Raw genomic sequence first — 21,128 nt, 5'->3', positions numbered from 1 at the left:
CTGCTTCCAGGTTCCTGCCCTGAGTTCCTACCCTGGGCTCCTGGATGAACTGTGACCCAGGATATGTAAGCTAAATAAACCCTTTCCTCCCCAAGATGGTAATGGTCAGAGTGTTTTGTCGCAGCAATGAAGAAACAAACTAGGACAGAAATTGGTACCAGAGAGTGGAATACTGCTGTGACAGACCTGACCTTGGTATTTTGGGAAGGACTGTGGAAGTGTTTGGAACTTTGGGCTGGAAAAGCCATTGTGTGTTCAGTTTGTTGCTGTGGAGCTTGGAACAATTATGCTGAAAGAGTTGAAGATGATGGAGGCCTGGCTTGTGAAGCTTCAAATGGAAGCGGAGACTATCAGGGCCGTTCATGTGAGATTTTTGGATTGAGAATCTGTGGGTTCTGGTAGACTGGGGCTGAGGATTAAGAAGAGACCAGAACCTGAAGCAAAACCTTTGCTTTAGTGAGACAATGGATGCTGGTTAGCTGGGGCTGAAAAATCAGCTCTAAGTAACAAGAGATCAGCATCACTGAGGTGAAGTCTTCTGGGAGGTATTTCCTCAGGGTCAGCACAGAGAGGGGACCCAAGCCTCTATCTCAAGCTGGAAGCAGGACTTAGTAATGTGTAAGAGTCTCCTGCATGGTTCTGGTGTTGAAAGCATAAAGGGGTCACAGAAAGCAGCTGAGGCTTGGCATGCAGAGGCTAGGAAAGGCCATAGGTGAAAGTGCAGCTTCAGTTGCAGTTAAGACCCCAGGATTGAAGGGGTCATGGAATCTGAGGCTTTTCACCCCAAGAGGCAAGAAGAGGCCATTGGTGAAGGTGTAGCCTCAGTTTCAGTGGAGACCCCAGCTTTTTGGAGATGATAAGGAAATAGAACTTTCCAGATAGCTGGGAAGTTACACATATGAATTCATAGTAATGGTGACAGCATACACAAGTTCCATGTAAGCTCAAGCCAGACAAAATCCCAGCATACCCATGGGGAAGTGGCTAAGAAACCCCAACCCTCTCTGAGGTGTTGGGGAACCCTGCTGTTAGGGTTGTAGTCCTCCATGTCCAGATAGCTCTAAGGGGCTCCCCTTCTCAGCAGGGGGCCTCCTGCTCTCTTCCTGACTTACCTGGAAAGTGCAAGCACGGATGCCTGACCTTATTTGGAACATGACCTCTGGCATAGTTACCTGGAGTAAAAACTACCCCCAGGATTTTTCTATATGATAATTAGGCATTGCCCCGGTAGTTGGATGATAGGAGCCTACTGCCACATGTAAATAAAGTATACTATGAGCACCTATCAGCTGAAGCATTGGCTACTGCCTCCACACTATATTTTCCCTACCCCCACTGAATAAACGGAGCTGTTTCACTGAGTCCGGAGCTGTTTGTATCACTGAACCTGCCGCCCCAGAAGGGCTTTCTTCCGTCAGTGCTCCCTGGCTGTCCTGACCCCATTCATCACTTCTGCTCCCTTTGTCCTTGTGGACCAGTGGCCAATGACCCATGAGGGAAGGGAGAGACCCCACAGCCTGGGTCTGTGAGATGAGCTGTGTGTGCTGTGGACAGTAGAGTCAGAGAAGTGGAGCTGCCAGAACCCTATGGAGCCCAGAAGATCATGAGTGAATCCCAGACAGATGTCCAGCCTCGAGCTACTTTGCTGGACTTTGGTTTTGCTTAAGTGTGCCCAATTCTTCCCTTTGAAATAAGACAGTACTTGTTTTGGATTTTACAGACACCCGCCCACAGTTAAGAGACTTTTAAAAGAGAATATGGACGTTTAAGTGTTTGGATTTTTTAAGGATTGTGGGGCTTTTAAGGTTGTACTGTCTTATGTTGTGATATTAACATCATATCTTGGGAACAAAAATTGGAAAGTTTATGGTTTAATAGTGACGTTTGCATGTCAAGTTAACAAGGGGTCAATTGTGCTGGTAACTTTAGTGTCAACTTGACACACCTGGGTAGAGGGAGCCTCAATTGGGGGATTGCCTCTATTGGACTGGCCTGTGGCTGTGTCTGAGGGGCATCTTCTTGATGAGTGATGTGGAAGGGCCTAGCCCACTGTGGGTGGTGCCATCCCTGGGCAGGTGGGCCTGTGTTGCATAAGAAAGCAGGTTGAGCAGGAGCCAGGAGGAGAGCAAGCCAGTAATCAGCATTCTTCCATGGCCTGTGCTCCAGCTCCTGCCTCCAGGTTCCTACCCTGAGTTCCTACCTTGGGCTCCTGGATGAACTGTGACCAAGGATATGTAAGCTAAATAAACCCTTTCCTCCCCAAGTTGGTAATGGTCAGAGTGTTTTGTAACAGCAATGAAGAAACAAACTAGGACAATATTAAAGAAAAAAAAAGACTACGGCATACACAAATATACAAAGAATGGAAAAAAAGCTTGATTCACAATTCACATTTCCCTATAAGCGTCTCATGGAACCACGTAAGGACACTACCCTATAAGGACTTACTGATCACTGAAAATCTTGAGATAGGATTCAAAGATTGTACAGGAAGTGTACAATCTAAATAACTCATTGCTATGCTTTTAAAACTTAGCCATTTTCCCTTTCTGAATATTGCATATGACACATGCATTTGTTTCCATATATACAGGTATACTATATAGGTTAAGATCTTTATATGAAGGAAAACATCAGTTTCTTTACTTTCTAAGACTGAGTGACCTCACTTAATATTATACATTCTAGGTCCATCCATTTTTCTGCCAATTGTGTGATTTCATTTTTCTTTAGAGCTGAATAATACTCCGCTTTAAATGTCTACCAGATATTTGTTATCCATTCATCTATTGAGGGACAACTAGTTCGGTTCCATTTCCTTGCTACAGTGACTACAGCAACAGAAATATAGGCTGTTGGACGCTCATATCTCTACACTAAGGTACAGAGTTCTCTGGGTATCTGCCCAGGAGTGAAATAGTTAAGTCACTTGGTAGCCCTATTTTTAATAGTTTTAGGGACTTCAAAACTGATTTCCATAATGGCTGTGATAATTTGCACTCCAAGCAGCAGTGAATAAAGGATCCATTTTCTCACACCAACATTTGTTGTTGGATTTCTTGATGACAGCCATTCTGACTGGGGTAAGATGGTATCTCACAAGTAGCTTTAATTTCTGTTTCCCTGATGATTAGGGATGCTGAACATTTAAAAAAAATAAGTGTTAGCTATTAGTACTCCTTTTCTGAAAACTGAGTATTCAATTTGTTAGCCTATATGTCTGTTGGCAATTTTATTTCCTGGGCGTTTAATTTTTACATTACTTTGTAAATTCTGGATATTAGCTCCTGGTGTGATATATAGATGGTAAAGATGTTCTCATTCTGTGGGCTATCTGTGTGCTCTGCTGAAAGCTTCCTTTACTGTTCAGAAACTATTAAATTTCATATAATCCCATTTGTTGATACTTGAGACTATTTCTGTGCTGATACCCTGTTCAGAAAGTTCTTGCCTACTCCAGTGTCCTGAACAGTATTCCCTATATTTTCGTCTAGGCGTTTCAGAGTTTCAGGTAGTATTAAATTAAGGTTTTAGACACAGTTCAAGTTGATTTTTGTACATGGTGAAAATTGTTAATCTAATTTCATTGTTTTGCAGGCAGAAACCCACTTTTGCCAACACCATTTCTTGAGTAGGCTATCTTTTTTTCCATTGTGTGTTTTTGTCTCCTTTTACAAGAACTAGGTAGGTCTAGCTTTGATGATTTACTCACAGATCCTCTGTTTTGTTTCATGGGTCTGTCTGTTTCTATGCCAGTGTCGAGCTCTCTTTATCTCTATAGCTCTATAGTATAATTTGAGGTCAAGTATTGTGATGCTTCCGGCTCTGTTCTTACTCTGTAGGATTATTTTGTCCTTTTGTGGTTCCAGATGAATTCTTGGATTTTCCCCTCATCTGTGAAATATAACATTGGAATTTTGATCGGTATTGCATTTTATCTGTAGATTAATTTTGGTAGTATAGTTATTTTCACAAGATCTTTCCATTGACCTTAATTTCCCTTTCCATTTTATTGAGGGTTTCATTGCAGTGGTCTGTGTCTTCTTTGGTTAGATGTATTATTAGGCACTTAATTTTCTGGGTGTTAATTTTATTGGATACTTTCCTTAATTTCATTTTCTAAGAGTATATTTTTGGTATATAGGAAGACGACTGTTTTTTTTTTTTTTTTTTTTTTTTTTTGCATTGGTTTTTATCTTGCATTTTTACTCTAAGTATTTATTGGACCTAAGAATTTTCTAGTAGATTCTACAGGATCTTTGCATTATAGAATCATGCCATCTGCAAGTAAAGATATTTTGATCGCTTCCTCTCCTGCGTTTTAATCCCTTTTATGCCATTCTTTCGTTCAATTCTATATAGCTAGGTCTTCAAACACTATATTAAATAAGAGAGGGGTGTATGGACATCCTTGTCTCATTCCTGATTTTAGAGGAAATGCTCTGTTTATCCTTTTAATATAATGCTATCCCTAGATTTGTTGTAGATAGCCTTTATTATTTTGAGGTATGCTCCATCTATTCCTAACTTCTCTAACACTGTTATCATGAAGGCATGTTAAACCTTGTCAAATGTTTTTTTTTTTTGGTGTCAATCAACATGATAAAAATAATTTCTGTCCACGTGGAGTTAATTTTGTGTAAGATAAGGAATAAGAATCTATTTTCATTCTTCTACATGCGGATACTCATTTTCCCCAGCACTTTCTGTTGAAAAGGCTGCCATTTCTCCAATGTGTATTTTTGGTCTTTGTCAAAAAGCAGGAGACTGTTGTGTGAGTTTATCTCTGAGTCCTCTATTCTATTCCATTGATCCGTATTGGTGTCTCCCTTCTTTTCTTCCTTCTACCTTCCTTTGTCTCTCCCTCCCTCCTGCCCTTGTTTCCTCTTCTTTCTCTTCCTTTCTTTTTCTTTCTTCTTTCTTTCTCTTTCTCTCTCTCTTTCTTTCTTTCTTTCTCTTTCTTTCTTTCTTTCTTCTTTCTTTCTCTCTTTCTTTCTTTTTCTTTCTTTCTTTCTTTCTTTCTTTCTTTCTTTCTTCTTCTTCTTTCTTTCCTTTCTTGCCAGCACTATGCTGTTTCTATCGCTATTAGTATAATTTATAATCAGGTATGGTAATACCTTGAATAGTATTCTTATTGTTCAAGATAGTTTTGGATCTCTGGATTCTTGAGTAGTTCCCTATGAAGTTGGGATCCCCCCCCCATTTATATGATGAATAGAGTTGCAAGATTGAGTGTTATTGCAGTGAATCTGTATATTCCTTTGGTAGGATGGCCGTTTTTCCAAATATTAGTGTTTTCAACTCATGAGCATGAGAGGCTTTTCAGTTTCTAATGTCTTCCCCTATTTTTGTCAGTGTTTTAAAGTTCTCATTGTACAAACCTTCACTTGATTAGATTTATTCCAAGGTACTTTTTCACGCTATTAACAGGATTGTTTTGTTTATTTCTTTTTCCATGTTTTTCATTGGTACTGTCTTAATTTTGCATCCTTGCACTTTGTTGAATGTGTGTTTATCAGCTTTAGGGAGCTTTCTGGAGGAGTGTTTAGAGTCTCCTATGTACAAAACAAATAATCTTCAAATAGATACTTAAACTTCTTTCTTTCTAGTTTGTATCTCATCTCATTCTCATTCTTACTACTCTAAGACTTCAGAAAATATTAAAAGGGAATGGAGAGAATGGACATCCATGTATTTTTCTGATTTTCTTGGAAATGCTTTTGAATTTTTCTCCATTTAGAATGATGTTTGTTGTGTATAGCTTTTATTATGTTAATATATATTCACTCTTTTCTGAGTCACTCAGGCATTTACAATATGTTGGATTTTGTGAGAGTTTTTTTCCTGCAAGTATTGAGATGATCCTTTGATTTCTGACCTTGATTTCACTTATGTGACAGATTAGATTTGATTCATTTATGTATGTTAAGCCATCACTGACTCTCTGAAATGAAGCTAACTAGATCATGGTGGATGATCTACTTCATGCATTCTTGAATGCTCTTTGAAAGTATTTTACTGAGAATTTTTGCATATCTGTTCATTGTGTGTGTGTGTGTGTGTGTGTGTGTGTGTGTGTGTGTGAGAGAGAGAGAGAGAGAGAGAGAGAGAGAGAGAGAGAGAGAGAGAGATTTGGTTTAGCTATCAGTGTAATCCTCACTTTGTAAAAAGAAATTAGAAGTATTTCTTCCTTTTCTATTTCTTTGAATAATTTTAGAAGTATTGGTTTTATTCTTCTACAAAGGTTTATAATTTTCTCTGGTGAGTCCATCTGAATCTGGACTTTTGAAAATTAGGATTTTTTTTCCATTTTGTTACTGGTGATGTATCTGTTGAATTTTAAAAGTCTCTTCTTGAATTGTTTTTGGTGGGCCATCTGCATTTAGATATTAATTCACTTTTAAAAGTTTTCCAATTTAGTGGAATATAAAGTTTTTTTTTTTTGTCTTTTTGAGACAGGGTCTCCTTGTAGCCCCAGCTGTCCTGGAATGCACTATGTAGACCACGCTGACCTTGAACTCACAGAGACCCTCCTGCCTCTGCCTCCCAAGTGCTGGGATTAAGGGTGTGCGCCACCGTGTCTGGCTATCTTTTTTTTTTCATTTCTATTTCATTGATTTATGAAGACTTGATCTTAATTACTTTTTCCTATGTTCTAGTTTTGGGTTTGGTTTGTTCCTGTTTTTCCAAGGCCTTGAGATGTATCCTTATTTGAAATTTCTTTGATTTTGTCATATGAGCACTTAGAGCTATGAACTTCCTTTTTAATATTCCATGCATTGTATCCCATAGGTTTTTATATGTTTTCATTTTCACTTGAGTTTTTCATGATTTCTTTCATGTGTCAGTGATTATTCAATAGTTTTTGTTTAGTGTCCATAAGTCTATTTTTATTTAAATTAAAAAAAATTGTATGTTTGAGTGTTTTGCCTCTGTGGATGTAAGTACATCATGTGTGTGCAGTGTTCAGGGGCCCTAAGAGGATGATGGAGCCCCTGGAACTGGAGTTATGAATGGTTATTAGTTGTCATGTGTGTGCTGGGAACCAAATCCATTCCTCTGCAAGAATGACCAATGCTCATCACTGAACCATTTCTCCAGTCCTATTGTGTGTGTGTGTGTGTGGTTTCACTTGCTGTTGAGTTCTAATTTTATTCCCATGTGGTCAGAAAGAATATAGGAAGGTATTACAATTTTCCTATACTTGTTGAGACTATCTTTGTGTCCTAATATGTGATTAATGTTAGAGGCAGTTCTTTGGATTCCTTAGAATGGTATGTATTCTGTAGTGCATGAGTGAAAGTTCTGCAGACTTGTTAGGTCCATTTGATCTATGATGTCATTTAATTTTGCTGTTTATTCTCTTCTTGGCTCTATGACCTATTGGTGAGATTAGTATTGAAGTCATCCAGTATTGCTGTGCTGTGGTTAATCTGTAACTTGTATCCAGTAGTATTTGTTTTAGGAACTGATTGTTCAATGCATATAAGTTTAGAATGGCAATATCCTCTTGATGGATTGTTCCCTAAATCAATATGAAGTGATATTTATCCCTTCTGACCTGTGTTGTTTTGAAATCTACTTTGTTAGATATCAGAAAAGTGGCACCTTCTTTGTTCTTGATTCCATTTGATTGAAATAACTTTATCCATCCCTTCATCCTAAGCTGCTGTCTTATCTTTCATGGAGAGATGTGTTTCTTGAATGCAGCAAAAACACAGATCCTGGTTTTTAATGTAGTAAGCTAGTCTATGTCTTTAGATTGGGGAGATGAGTCCTCTGATATTCAGTATTAATATTTAAATATGTGTATTAATTTCTGTCATTTTGTTAATCTTGTAGTGTTTGTTGTTCTTTAAGTCTTCATTTGCTGAACAAATATCTCATATATTAAATTTGTAGCTTCCTGGATGTGTTTATCATGCTCTTCTGTCAAAGTAGTCCCTCCACTGCACCCTGGAGAGCTGGCTTAAGGGTCATAAGTTGCTTCAACCTGCTTTCATCATGGCAAGTTTTTCTTTCTCCCTCCATCATGACAGATAATTTTGTTGAACGTAGTATCTGGGTTGGCAATTGTTGTTTTTCAGAACTTGAAATAGGACCATTATGCTTTTAGAGCTTCCACTGAATAATCAGCTGTTATTCTAATGAACATGCCATTATATCTGACTTGGTCCCTCTCTTGTCACTTTTTCACAAAATACTTATTTTGTGTATGAGCATTTTACCTGCATTGTGTATATGCACAATGTGTCTCAGGAGGTCAGAAGAGTATATTGTTACAGACAGTTGTTAGTCACTATGTGGGTGTTGGAAACTGAACTCACATCCTCTGGAAGAGCAATAAGTGCTCTTGACTGCTAAGCTACCTGTACAGCCCCTCTCTTGTCGATACACTATCTGATTTTTAGTAAAGTTTTGACTATAACATGATGTAAAAAGTTTTGTTTTGTTTTTTGCTTCTGTCTGTTTGATGTTCTGTATTCCTCTTGTATCTAGATAGTCTTCTCTTTCCTAAGATTTAGGACATTTTCTTCTGTGATTTGATTGATAATATTTTATAAATCTTTGACATGGAATTATTCTTCTTCCTTTCTCATAATTCACATTTTTTTTTGTCTTTGAGACAGGGTCTCCCCGTAGTCCCAGCTATCCTGGAACTCACTATGTAGACCAGGCTGGCCTCAAACTCACAAAGATCTGCCTGCCTCTGCCTCCCAAGTGCTGGGATTAAAGGTGTGTGCCACCATGCCCAGCATTTTTTATCCAACATCTCATATGTTCCACTCAAACTTTCAAAATTATCCACTGATTTTATCTGAATGATCCAATTCCCCTATCTTATCTTCATCCTTCCACATGGTCCATCTTATTGGTTTGGTTTTCCACTGACGTTTCATTTGACTCTTGAATGTTTCACTTTATCATTTCATCTGGTGTTAGATTGTCAGTTAAGATTTTTGTTCTTTTAACTTACCTGACATGAATGATATGGAAGTAAGCAAAGAGATTCTGACTGAATTTAAGAACCGGGCATGGTAGCGCTCACCTTTAATCCCAGCACTTGGGAAGCAGAGACAGGCAGATCTCTGTGAGTTCAATGTCAGCCTGGTCTACATAGTGAGTTCCAGGCCAGCTGGGGCTACAGGGAGACCCTGTTTCATACCTAGCCCCAAAGAACCATTTTTATAGGATGTCCTGGAGGAGGAGGAAAAAAAAAGAACCATTTTTATAGGATACCCAGGAATTATTTTATATGGAGGTAACTGATATTTTCCAAAAGTGTAGGTCTTATATTAGGAGAGCTAATGGGAGTCTTTGGCTAAGGAACTAAAAAGCTTCAGTGTGGGAGTTTAAATGAGAATGTCCCTCATAGGCTCGCAAGTATTTGAGCATTTTGTCCTCAGTTAGTGATGCCGTTTGGGGAGGTCTTAGAAGGTGTGGAGGAAGTGTGTCACTGGGGTGGGCTTACAGAATTCTTAAGCCAGATCTCCAGTCACTTTCTTCATCCTGTGCCTGCTTGAAGATGTGAGAGCTTAGCTTCTGCTCCTACTCCAGCCTCTTCTGTCGCCATGCCTCCCTCCCATGATGGACTCTTGCGCCTTTGGAATCTAAATAAACTAAATAAACTCTTACTTTTATAAGTCCCCTTGGTCATGGTGTTTTATCACAGCAACAGAAATGTCACTAAGGCATTCAGTCAATTTTGCTAATTGGTTTTTTTAGTGCCATTTATTCATTTACCCAACCAGAAGATTGAAGGCACAATGAAACTTTTGCTTAACACACCAATATTTACAAATAGATTTAAATGTGTCCACTACATGAGGTCCAAAACTACAGTGCAGTTCAGCAGTAATATCTCAAGTAGGAATAATACTTTTTTAATAGAGCTGTTCTCACTGCTAAGGCTTCCTGATAAAGGAAAGGTTCAACCAAATGGGAAAACATACAAACTTAGCATTAAGACAAATTGTATCCCTGGATTGGGAGACTTTGGCTAGAACCTAATCACAGGTTTCAAATGGCCCAAATAATGTTTGTTCTGTAAGCCGATTTTTGTAACTATAAATAGCAAGATAGGTTTTTGTTTCATATCAGTACACTTAATTTTGACCTAAGAAATTTTTTGTTGTTGTTGTTACTGATATGGCTTGAGACAAGGACTCAAGTGTTACAGTCAAGTTTCAAATTCACAGTGTGGCCGAGGGATGGCCTTGAACTCATGAACTTCCTGTATCTGTTTCCAGAGTGCCACATTTAGCTAGGGATCTTTTATAACCTTTCATTATGGTGCACTTACTCATACACATGTATCATACTTCAAGTTTCATCTATTTTTGCAAGGGCAGCTTTATTAAGATGTAATTCAAATATATACATTTCTTCCATTTAAAGTGTTCAATTCGGTGGGCTTTCACATATACACAGCTGTGCAACCATATTGTAATCAATTGTATCCTAGCTCTCTTAACTCCTATACCTCTAAGAAAACAGCTATGTGCTTACTGCATGTCTCCATATAGTTGCCTACTTTGGACAGTTCATACACTGCTCTAGTCTTTTGTGACTAGCTTCTTTCATTTAGCATGTTTCCAAGTCATCCATACTGCAATATCTATCTGTACTTTATTCCTTCTGGTGGCATATGATTTTATATTGTATGAATATACTACATTTTATCTACTTGTTGGTAGACACTTGGGCTGTTCACTTTGGGGCCTTTTAGGAGTACTACTCTATGAATATTTCTATACAAATAATTATGTTTGATTATATCTTCTTAAGTATGCAGTTAGCTGTAGAATTTCTGGGCTAAAGAGACAAACAACGTTTGAGTTTTTGCTATTTTGTTTGTTTTTGAGACAGGGTCTCACTATGTAACCCTGGCACACTTAGACCTCACTATGTAGATATGACTGGCCTCAAACTCTCAGAGACTGATCTGCCTCTGCCTCCCAAGAGCTGGGATTAAAGGCTTGCACTACCAAGCCTGCCCAATGTTCAACATTTTGAAAACTTGACAAATTGTTTTATAAAGTAGGTACATCATTTTATGAATGTAAAGAATGAGAATTCACCAACAATGTAGGGGGGTCTCTAATTTCTCTGTAACTTCACCAGTACGAGTACACCAGCTAGGAGTTTTGTACTAGAAAAACTGTTGTTACTTCTAGTCCCCATTTGATATGTGTGTGTGTGTGTGTGTGTGTGTGTGTGTGTGTGTGTGTGGTGTTTGCTCACATATGAAGGCCAGAGGCTGATGCTGGAATATCGTCCATAATTGCCTTCACCACCTTATATTTTGAGATGTGGTTATTCACTGAATCAGGAGCTCAGTTTGCCTAGACTCACCCCATGGAGCTCTGGGGATCTGTCTGTCTCCACATACCCCACTTCCAGTGTTCAGGGTACAAATCTGTGTCTTAATGCCTGGCTTTTTACATGGGCACTGGGGTGGGAACTTGGGACCTCATGCCTCTGCAGCAATCACTTTATCACTGAGGCATCTCCCCAGTCCCAGTTTCTTATATTTTTAAACACAACAGTACTTGGGGAGGCAGGGATCAGCCTCAAATACATCAGAAAAGGTATGCTTGGAAAACAGAGCTAGCATGCATACAGATCAGGCAATCCAGTTTTGTCAGGGAGCCTCCTCTGGAAGTAGACAGCACTAAATGGGCCCACAGGTTCCTTTGGACTTGAGGCTTGCTCGGATGGTTTGGAATATGGACTGGTGTAAGGTGAGGTGTCTCTACCATGTGAGGCTTCAGTAGCCATGTAGACCTTGCTCAGGTCATTTACAAAACTGGTTGGTGTGAGGTAAGATACTGATGCTTAAAATTGCAGCTTAGCATACAGAGAAATTCTTCTTGTTTTTAAATGTTTTTATTTTAATTATTTTTTAAAATAATTTTTTTAGCAGGCAAATTTGTATTCAATTCCCATCAGGTGAGGTACTCCCTTTTATTTTTCCTTGTATTGTCCCCTTTAGGCAATAAGCCAGGTCTGACGGACTGACACAAATTCCACAGGACTGTAGAATCCTGACATTTGACACTGGGAAACTGAAGCGAGTGTGCAGAATTTAACAATCAGCAAGGGGGGGGGTGTTCTGTAGTGTAATGGTTATCACCTTCACCTAACAATCAGAAAGAGAGCCTCAGGCTGCTACTCATGCATTCTGGCTTGCCCATTGTTTAATATGCAATGAACTGGTGAAAGAAATAGCTTGAGGAAAATGATCTTTCCTTTCAGAACTTGTGGAAAATCAGAAATGTCTCAAGAGTAAACAATGGTTATCGGTTAGACATCACCCAGCTTGCTTGCTCTGACAAGACACTGATCACCAACAGGCCACTCCTGTCAGCTTCTGGACAAGATGGGCTTTGGGAAGGAGAGTCCTCATACTCCTTAGAGAACAGTTACTTTCTTGCTTCAACACCCTGTCTCTCAACTTAACTGGCCTACTGGGACAAGCAACTGCACTTGGGCTGGTAACAATCCTTAAAACCTTCAAAGCTGTGTACCTTTTAAATTTTGTTTTTAAAACACTGGTTAGGACCTTCATAAAGCTGCTAAAAAGCAATGCTTTTCTTAGCCAGAAAGCATGTAGATTCAAGCCATAGGGATCATGTTAGGTGGCTGGAGAGATGCCTTAGTAGTTAGGAGCATTCGTTGATTATTCAGTGATTATTGCTGATTATTCAATGTTGAACCAGCCTCATATACCTGTAATAAATCCCTCAAGGTCATGCTGAATGATCCTAAACTGTTGATTTCATAATATTGTATTGAGGATTTCATCTATTTTCTCAACATATATTAGTAGTTTTCCTTTTTTGAAATGTCTGAGTTGGGTGTTGGATTCATCTAGTCCTGGAATTTTTCATTTAAGATTATAAATAAAATTCTCAAAATATGCCTATTTGTTAATGTGTTATCCTCACATGAATTTTTTACAGAATTCATCCACTTAGGCTAGTGTATTAGTTACTTTTCTGTTGCTGTGATAAAACACCACGACCAAGAGAATTTATAGAAGCTGAAGAGTTTATTTGGCTTCTGGTTCCAGAGGAATAAAAGTCCATCCTAGTGTGTTGAACTTTTATCAACATAAAAGGAGGCACGGAAGGAGAAGGCAGCTGGCGCAGAAAGCTGAGAGCTCTTATCTTCAAGTAGCACAGAAAGCAGAAAGCCAGACTGGAAATGGGCTGTGGCTAAGAATTCAACATCCGCCCATAGCGGCATGCTTTCTCCAGCATGACCATAGCTTCTAAAGGTTCCATGGCCCTCCCCAAACAGCACCACCAAATGGGGGCCAAGTGTTCAAATACTTGGAACCCATGGGAGACATTCTCATTCAAACCATCATAGATAGGTCATCAAATTTATGGGCAGGGCTGTCTATAATATTTCTTAATCATTTTAGTGTCTATGGATTTGTAGCCTCTCTGATACTAGAAGCTTATGTCTTTTAAATTGGTTTACTTAGCTGAAGCTTTATGAATTTTATTGACCTTTTCAGTTTTTTGTATGTGTATACACATGTGGTATATATGTGTGGTCATATGTATGTGGCGGTATGTGTGTCCAGAAGTTGATGTGGGCTGTCTTCTTCAATCATGTCCACCTTACACGTTGAGGTAACCTCTCTCACTTCATCCTGGAGCTCACTGATTGGGCTAGTTTAGCTAGCCAGCCTACTCTGGAGGTATCATGTCTCTACCTCCCAAGTGCTGGAATTGCAGAAAGGCCACTGTGCCTGCCCGGCATTTGTGTGTGTGCTGGGGATCTGATTGTGTGGTAATTTACTAACTAAGCCACCTTCCCAGCAGAGATTAGTTTTTGGTTTTATTTTCTTTTAATTTCACTAACTTTTTTTCTCCTTACTCTGGATTTAATTTCATCTTATTTTTCATTTTCTTAATCTGTTTACTTAATTTAATATTAGGACAGTGTACTTTACTTCTATACTCTAATATGTAATATTGGATTATTTTTATAATCTATAGTATATGACCTTTATCTTCTCGATAAAAAACCCACTCAAACTTACTTCTAGCCTTGGTCCACCTCAACACACTTATTCATACTGTTAAAAATCTCGGGGGGCTAGAGGGATGGCTGGGAGGTTAAGAGCACTGGCTGCTCTTGTAGAGGAACTGGGATTGATTCCAAGCACACACATGGTGGCTAACAACCATCCATAACTCTAGTTCCAGGGGAATCCGATGCTTTCTTGTGACCTCCTTGGGCACTGCACAATACAGGTGCAGGCAATACACTCACTCTCTCTCTCTCTCTCTCTCTCTCACACACACACACACACACACACACACACACACACACACACACACAAAGGCTCTGAGAGCCCACATCTGTCCCTGCATCCATAAGACCTCTGAAGTTAGAACCCAGCCACTCTGAGCAACATTGTGCTATGCACATTGAGCCTCCTATCTAGCTCTGAGGCCTGTTTTGAAGTGTAGCTGCTTATAGATTTTGATATTAATTTGCATACTTGTAACAAATAGGAATATGGATGAGGACCTAGACCGCCACATGAACAAAATAAATTCCTTTTTTGAAAACAAGAAAAAGAAACATTTCTACTTGTAGCTTTGGAGTCAAATAATAACTCCAGAGCCTCCATTTTAAAATCTTATTCTGGGGCTTAGAATCCCTCAATGTAATACAAAGCTTGGAATACCTACTTGCCACCTATAATTATGCTAACTTCTACTTTACACAGGAAAACATACATACTTTCACCCCATTGTTGGGGGAGAATAAACACATGTTAAGCAAACATTCTACTTAATTGAGCTGTATGTCCACAGCTCAAAAACATACATACATACATACATCATGTAACTTAGCACTTGGTGATAAGTAAATTCTGTACATATTAAGGACACTTATCACAGATGTTTAAGGTGACTGCATTATTCTATTATCTATGTTTAAAAAAAATCATTAGATTCAAGTAATTCCCAGGGTTAAGAAGGAAGAAGTAGGGTGTTTAACAAACAGAAATTTCCTGACGTTTAATCCTGATTCCTTTGTAATCATGAAGCACTAGACTCCAAATTCCTTTTTGATTGTATAACTTAACTAGCTCATAGTTAGTTAAATTTACAAATGGTAAGACTTGGTAACATTAAAAAGAAAGCCCAGGGCACATGTGAAAATGAATGTAATCTAAATACATTCTGTATTTGAATTAGCAGCACATTATCAGTATCTTGTGCTTCAGAATGTAATATGGCTAAATTACATGCCATTAAAATAAGGTTAATGAAGGGCAGATGAGAATTTTCTCTACTACTTGTTTTGTTTCTCTCTGACACAGGGTCTTGCTCTGTACCTAGCTGGCCTGATACTCACTATGTAGCCCAGGCTAGCTTCAAACTCATGGAAATCTTCCTGAGTCAGTCTCCCAGGATTACAGGCATGAACCACCAGGCTCAGCAAATTCTGTGTACTCACTGTAAATCTGCAGTTTTCATTGAAAAACAAATTAAAGACATGGTATACTGTGGTGTTAATAAAGCACATTATAGATATGCCTGAATAAAGAAACAGTCTGATTCTTGGCATTCCATTTAAAGTCAATAGTGGGACCGAACTCTTGAGAACCTGTCCCTTCAGATGTCTTCTAGAACTTTGCCCTCCAGCCAGGTTTCACTCATTCTTTTATTGAGACAGTATCTCCAGCATGAATTGGGGAAGTAGGAACTAGGTTTACCCTTATCAAAGAATCTTGCCTTTGGAATCCTAGGCCTAGAATATCAAATAATTGCAGACAAACTTCTCAATTCTCATCGTTTTCAAGGATAAAAACATGCTGTTTCCATGCTTTGATATGTTAACCATGCATACCTACATTTATTCACTATCTTGGGTGGAGGGCAAGTTGGAATCCATAGAAATTAAGGCCAGGTGCCCAGGTCAGAAGAGGAGCACATGGATCAGTGAGATGGTTTACATAATAATTTTTGGATGCAAGTTTAAGTGAAAGTCATTAGTCTAAATTATATCTATACTGTAAAAGTCACTCCTACAGTCTACAACATACTCCTACAAGTTGCTTGTTTTCTAAAGAGAACTATTGTATAAAACACAACACAGGTGAAATATTTCTAAGCAAAAATTTTGATGTTTATTTCATAAATTGAAAAATTTCTTAATATAAATTCTAACATAAACAAATTTACATTTTTCCTAAAACTGTTAATGTTAAAAGTGCATAAGGTTTATGCTGGGTGTGGTGGCACACGCCTTTAATCCCAGCATTCGAGAGGCAGAGGCAGGCAGATCTCTGTGAGATAGAGCTCAGCATGGTCTACACAGTGAGTTCCAGGTTACTGGGGACTATGGGAGACCCTGTCTAAAATATAAAAAAGTACAAGGTTTTATACCAGTAGTAACTTAGGATGTCACCTAGTAATGAAGGTTATCCTGAAATTTGTTGCTGCCTATGGGTTTATCACTTTGCACTAATCTGAAATAAAGTTTAGTTTGTGGCTAAAAGTTACTGAACATTCAGTATGTCAACAGAGGTTTCTTCAATGTATACACCCTGAAATATAACATGGACTGACAAGTGACTAAACATACTATTCACGTTATTCATGACACTCCTCTTACATGTAACTTCTGATGTACAATGAGGTTTGACTTTCGAGAGAAGGTTTTCCCACATATGTTACATTCGTATGGTTTCTCCCCTGTGTGTGATCTCTGATGCCTAGTAAGGGCTGATTTACGGTAAAAGATTTTCCCACAATCATTACACTGACAAGATTTCTCCCCCGTATGAGTCCTGTTATGTACTGTGAGGGATGATTTATGACTAAAGGATTTCCCACATTCATTACATTCATAGGGTTTCTCCCCTGTGTGTGTTCTTTGATGTGAAATGAGCTTTGCTTTCTCACAGAATGATTTGCCACATTCATTACACTTATAGGGTTTTTCTTTAGTGTGAATCATCTGATGTACAGTTAGAGCTGACTTGTGGCAGAAGGCTTTTCCACACTGACCGCATTCATAGGGTCTCTCCCCTGTATGAGTCCTTTGATGCTGTGTGAGCTGTGACTTTTGGCAGAAGGTTTTCCTACATTTGTTGCATTCATAGGGTTTTTCTCCTGTGTGTGTTCTATTATGTGTAGCCAGGTATGACTTATCATAAAATATTTTTCCACATTCCTGACATTCATACGGTTTCTCCCCTGTATGTGTTCTCAAGTGTTGAGAGAGAGTTGACTTACGGCTAAAGAATTTCCCACATTCTGAACATGTGAAGAGATTCTCTCCTGTGTGTGCTCTCTCATGAACTGTGAGGTCTGATTTTAAGCAGAAGGCCTTCCCACATTCATAACATTCATAAGGTTTTAATCCTGTATGTGTTATCTGATGCCTGGTGAGTACTGACTTGTGGTAGAAACTTTTACCACATATATTACATACGTAGGGCTTATTCCCCATGTGAATTATCTGATGTTGTTCTAGGTGTTTTTTTTGACCAAAGGATTTTCCACAATCTGGACATCCATAAGGTTTCTCATTTGTGTGTGTTCTCTGATGTACAGTAAGTTGTGATTTTTGACAAAAGGATTTCCCACAATCTGGACAACCGAAGGGCTTCTCCCCTGTATGTGTTCTCTGATGTACTGTAAGGTGTGAATTTGTAAAAAACGATTTTCCACATTCATAACATTCATAGGGTTTCAGTCCTGTATGTGTTCTCTGGTGCACTCTGAGAGATGTCTTGTAGCTAAAGGCTTTCCCACATTGATTGCATTCATAGGGCTTCTCTCCTGTATGTGTTCTCTGATGTTTAGTGAGGTTTGACTTGTCCCAGAAGGTTTTTCCACAAATATCACATTGAAAGCATTTCTCTCCTGTGTGTGCTGTCTGATGTCCTATGAGATGTGACTTCTCACAGGAAGCTTTGCTACACTCTAAGTACTTCTGTCTTTTATGAGTTTTTTGAACTTGTGAGATACATAACTTCCTCCTAAAATTATTCTCCATTTTATTATGCTCACAGTGTTTGATACGCACACCATCATGTTGGAAAGCCGTGGACTTCTCACAATCATTAAGTTCACAGTGATTCTCTTCAGTGAGAGACAGCCGAGGGAACACCAGTGATGAACCGTCAGAGAAAGTTCTCCCATATGCAGTACATTCATAGTCTCTATCTTCTGTGCTTTCATGCTTGTGTGGATTGAACATTTTCTTTCCCAGGATGGCTTCCTGACACACATTATATTCAAAAGCATGCTCTAAAGTCTCGAATTTTTCATGCTGAATAGGACTTGCATGATCATCAGGTGTAGCTTTATTTTTTAAAACTTCACTTTTCTCTCTAGTAAGGGTTTTCTCACATTTAATGTTGAACAATAATTTTCCACAGGTATTAAATTCATCCAGATTTTTTCTTAAGTTAGTTTTCCTAATAAGTAATTCTGAAATATTGTTGAAATTAATTCCATGTGAGTCATACTTACAGGGTATTTCTATGGAAAGAAATGAATTTATGTCCAAGTTAAATGGGTTTCCTATTTCATTACCTTGTTCACTAATCAGCATTTTGTTATTCATGAATGCATTTTTCCATGAATATTTAGGTTGGTTTTCTTGGCTCCTGTCATTTGAGCAACCAGCTTTCCAAGTTTCTGGAAATAAGAAAAATTAATCTTACTGTATAAACATTAGTACATTTTTTATGAAATAATATCTCTCTACAAAATCCTGTGCCATAGTTCACTGTGGTTTTCTTTTGTTCAGTTTCCTGGAATAAAAATAATTGTATATACACATTTTTTTCTAGTCCATGAATTGTGATAAAAATTTTAAAAACAAACAGAAGATCTAGTACAGCAAAAAAAGGAGGGGAACATGACTATGACAAACCATGGTGATTTCCAATGTAGAAATAATAATCTACATCTCTCCATGCATCCTCCAAAAAATTGTAAGGACTGATGTAAGGAGGGAAAATGACATAACCAATGACAATCAATGAAGATAGTATAGTGGGGAGACAGAGAATACTACAATTTATTTCTACATTATTTATTTATTTCACATGTAGGTATGTGTGCCTGCTTTAGTTTATGTGTATCACATGCATGCAAATGCCCATGGAGGCCAGACAAGTGCATTAGATGCCTCAGAAGTAGATTAAAAGGGAATTTTGAGCTGTCAGGTGGGTGTTGAGAATGAAAACTGCACCCTCTGCAGTAGCAATAAGTGCTCTTAACCACTGAATCATCTCTCTAGTCCCAAGAATACTATGTATTTTAATTGCTACTAAAGAAATAAATATTTAAACATAGAAGAAACAGCCCATATCTATGTAGTTTGCTGAGTCTAGAAGTGACAAGGAAAATTATTTCCAGATAGAAAGTTTCTCTCCAAGTTAAAAAATACTGCTAGAATGTCTGAGTCCAGAGGTACCACAATTCTTTAATGAAGTTCAAAGTCTTGTGACATTCACTTTCTACTTAAAGAACTTCCTCTTAATCATTTTAAAGGAACATTTGCTAGCAACACAATCTCTTAGTTTTCTTTTATCTTATTGTATTTTTAGTTCCTTTTCTTTCATAAATACATTTTCAGAAGACTTACAGTGTTTGAGAGTTCTTTTCTTTCAGTCCTTAAAGAGGAACTTCTTCCACCATGGTCCGATGAAAAACGCATGTCATTCCCTAGAAGTAATGTCTTATTTGAATTATAATTAATGAGTGTGATTTACTCAGCATATACCTTCAGCAAAGATTTCCCTGAACTTATTTGCACAATGTTAATTCATATTTTTTAAATTTATTTTTATTTTATGTGTATGAGTGTATTGTCTGCATGTATGTTTAGTGCAATGCCCATGGAAGTCAGAAGAGGGCATTGGATCCCTTAGAACTGGAGTTTCAGACAGGTGTTAGCCACCATGTGGGTGCTGGGAACCAAACTTGGGTCCTCTGCAAGAGCAAGTTCTCTTAACTGCTGAGTCATTTCCCCAGTCCTTAATTTATATTTTTGAATATGTCACTTTTATATATTTTGATAAAGTTGGGAAATGTTCACCCATTATATCCTTACACCCTTATGTAACCTTAAATTTTTCTCTGCTGATTTAGGAGAGATCATATATGAACGTATATCACCTGCTGCTTGTCTGCTGAAAAATCCACTAATAAAATTATTCAACAAAGCCTGTAATAGTCCCATCATTTAGACTACATACTACCTCTCTGACACAGGATGATCCTCCCCATGTTAACTACTTCCTTTCAGTCACTGTGGCATTTGTTGTTCTTAAAAAATACCAAGCACATTCCTGTCCAAGGGCTCAGCAGTCACTGCTGGCCTTGCTAATAATGCAGAATCCCACCGGCTCACTGATTAACTTCTCTCATTTTTCTGCTGTAGTGTTGACCTTAGATCCCCTTGACAGTTCTTAAAGTAGAATACCCTACCTACATAAAATTGCATTAATTTATTTGATGGTCTGTACTATCACAGAACATTTCAAATAAGTATCTATGCATATATTTAATGTTTTGTGTAAAATCATTTAGCCCATTTCTATATCCTCAGCTCTTAGAGAATGATTAGCATAGAATAAGAATTCAAACACCTGCCTGGCATGCTGCTGAACACCCTTAATCTAAACACCAGAAAGGAACAGGTAAGCAGATCTCTGTGAGTTCAAGGCCAGCCTAATCTACCCAGGCCAGTCAGGATTCCATAGTGAACGTGAGTCTCAAAAAACCAAAAGAAAAAAAGTTCCAAAATTAGTGAATGAAGAAATGAGTATGTGTAAGGGTGTTTAAAAACAAAGGTAATAAAGGAAAATAAAAGTAAAATGGGTAAATGGTACTGCACTGAGAAACAGAGTAGTGGAGAGTAACAGCAGGAATGACGGGACAAATGAAGTTTAGCGAGGCAAACATACAAATGTACAATATTTTAAAAATAAGTTCAAGCTGGAGAGATGGCTCAGTGGTTAAGAACACTGGCTGTTCTTGCAGAAGACCTGGGTTCAAATCCCAGCACCCACATGGGAGCTAACAACTGGCCATAACTCCAGTTCCAGGGGATCTGACAGCTTTCTG

The 21,128-nt window shown here is 38.3% G+C and overlaps 2 protein-coding genes across 2 annotated transcripts in view; both read right to left on the bottom strand.

The window, feature by feature from the left end:
• Window positions 1-21,128, bottom strand: part of LOC115066749 (zinc finger protein 33B-like) — a 38,477-nt gene that overhangs the window by 12,881 nt on the left and 4,468 nt on the right. The window lies entirely within an intron of this gene.
• The window catches only part of LOC103744643 (zinc finger protein 33B), a 13,991-nt gene continuing 9,011 nt past the window's right edge, over window positions 16,149-21,128 (bottom strand). The window contains exon 4 of the mRNA XM_017801459.2: window positions 16,149-18,530. Coding sequence (XP_017656948.1) covers window positions 16,636-18,530 — 1,895 coding nt within the window. The 3' untranslated portion in view covers window positions 16,149-16,635. The remainder of the gene's footprint in view (window positions 18,531-21,128) is intronic.

Source organism: Nannospalax galili, unplaced genomic scaffold (genome assembly GCF_000622305.1).
Source record: "Nannospalax galili isolate Female #2095 unplaced genomic scaffold, S.galili_v1.0 scaffold1923, whole genome shotgun sequence".
NCBI lineage: Eukaryota > Metazoa > Chordata > Mammalia > Rodentia > Spalacidae > Nannospalax > Nannospalax galili.
This window is presented reverse-complemented; position numbering and strand designations above follow the sequence as displayed.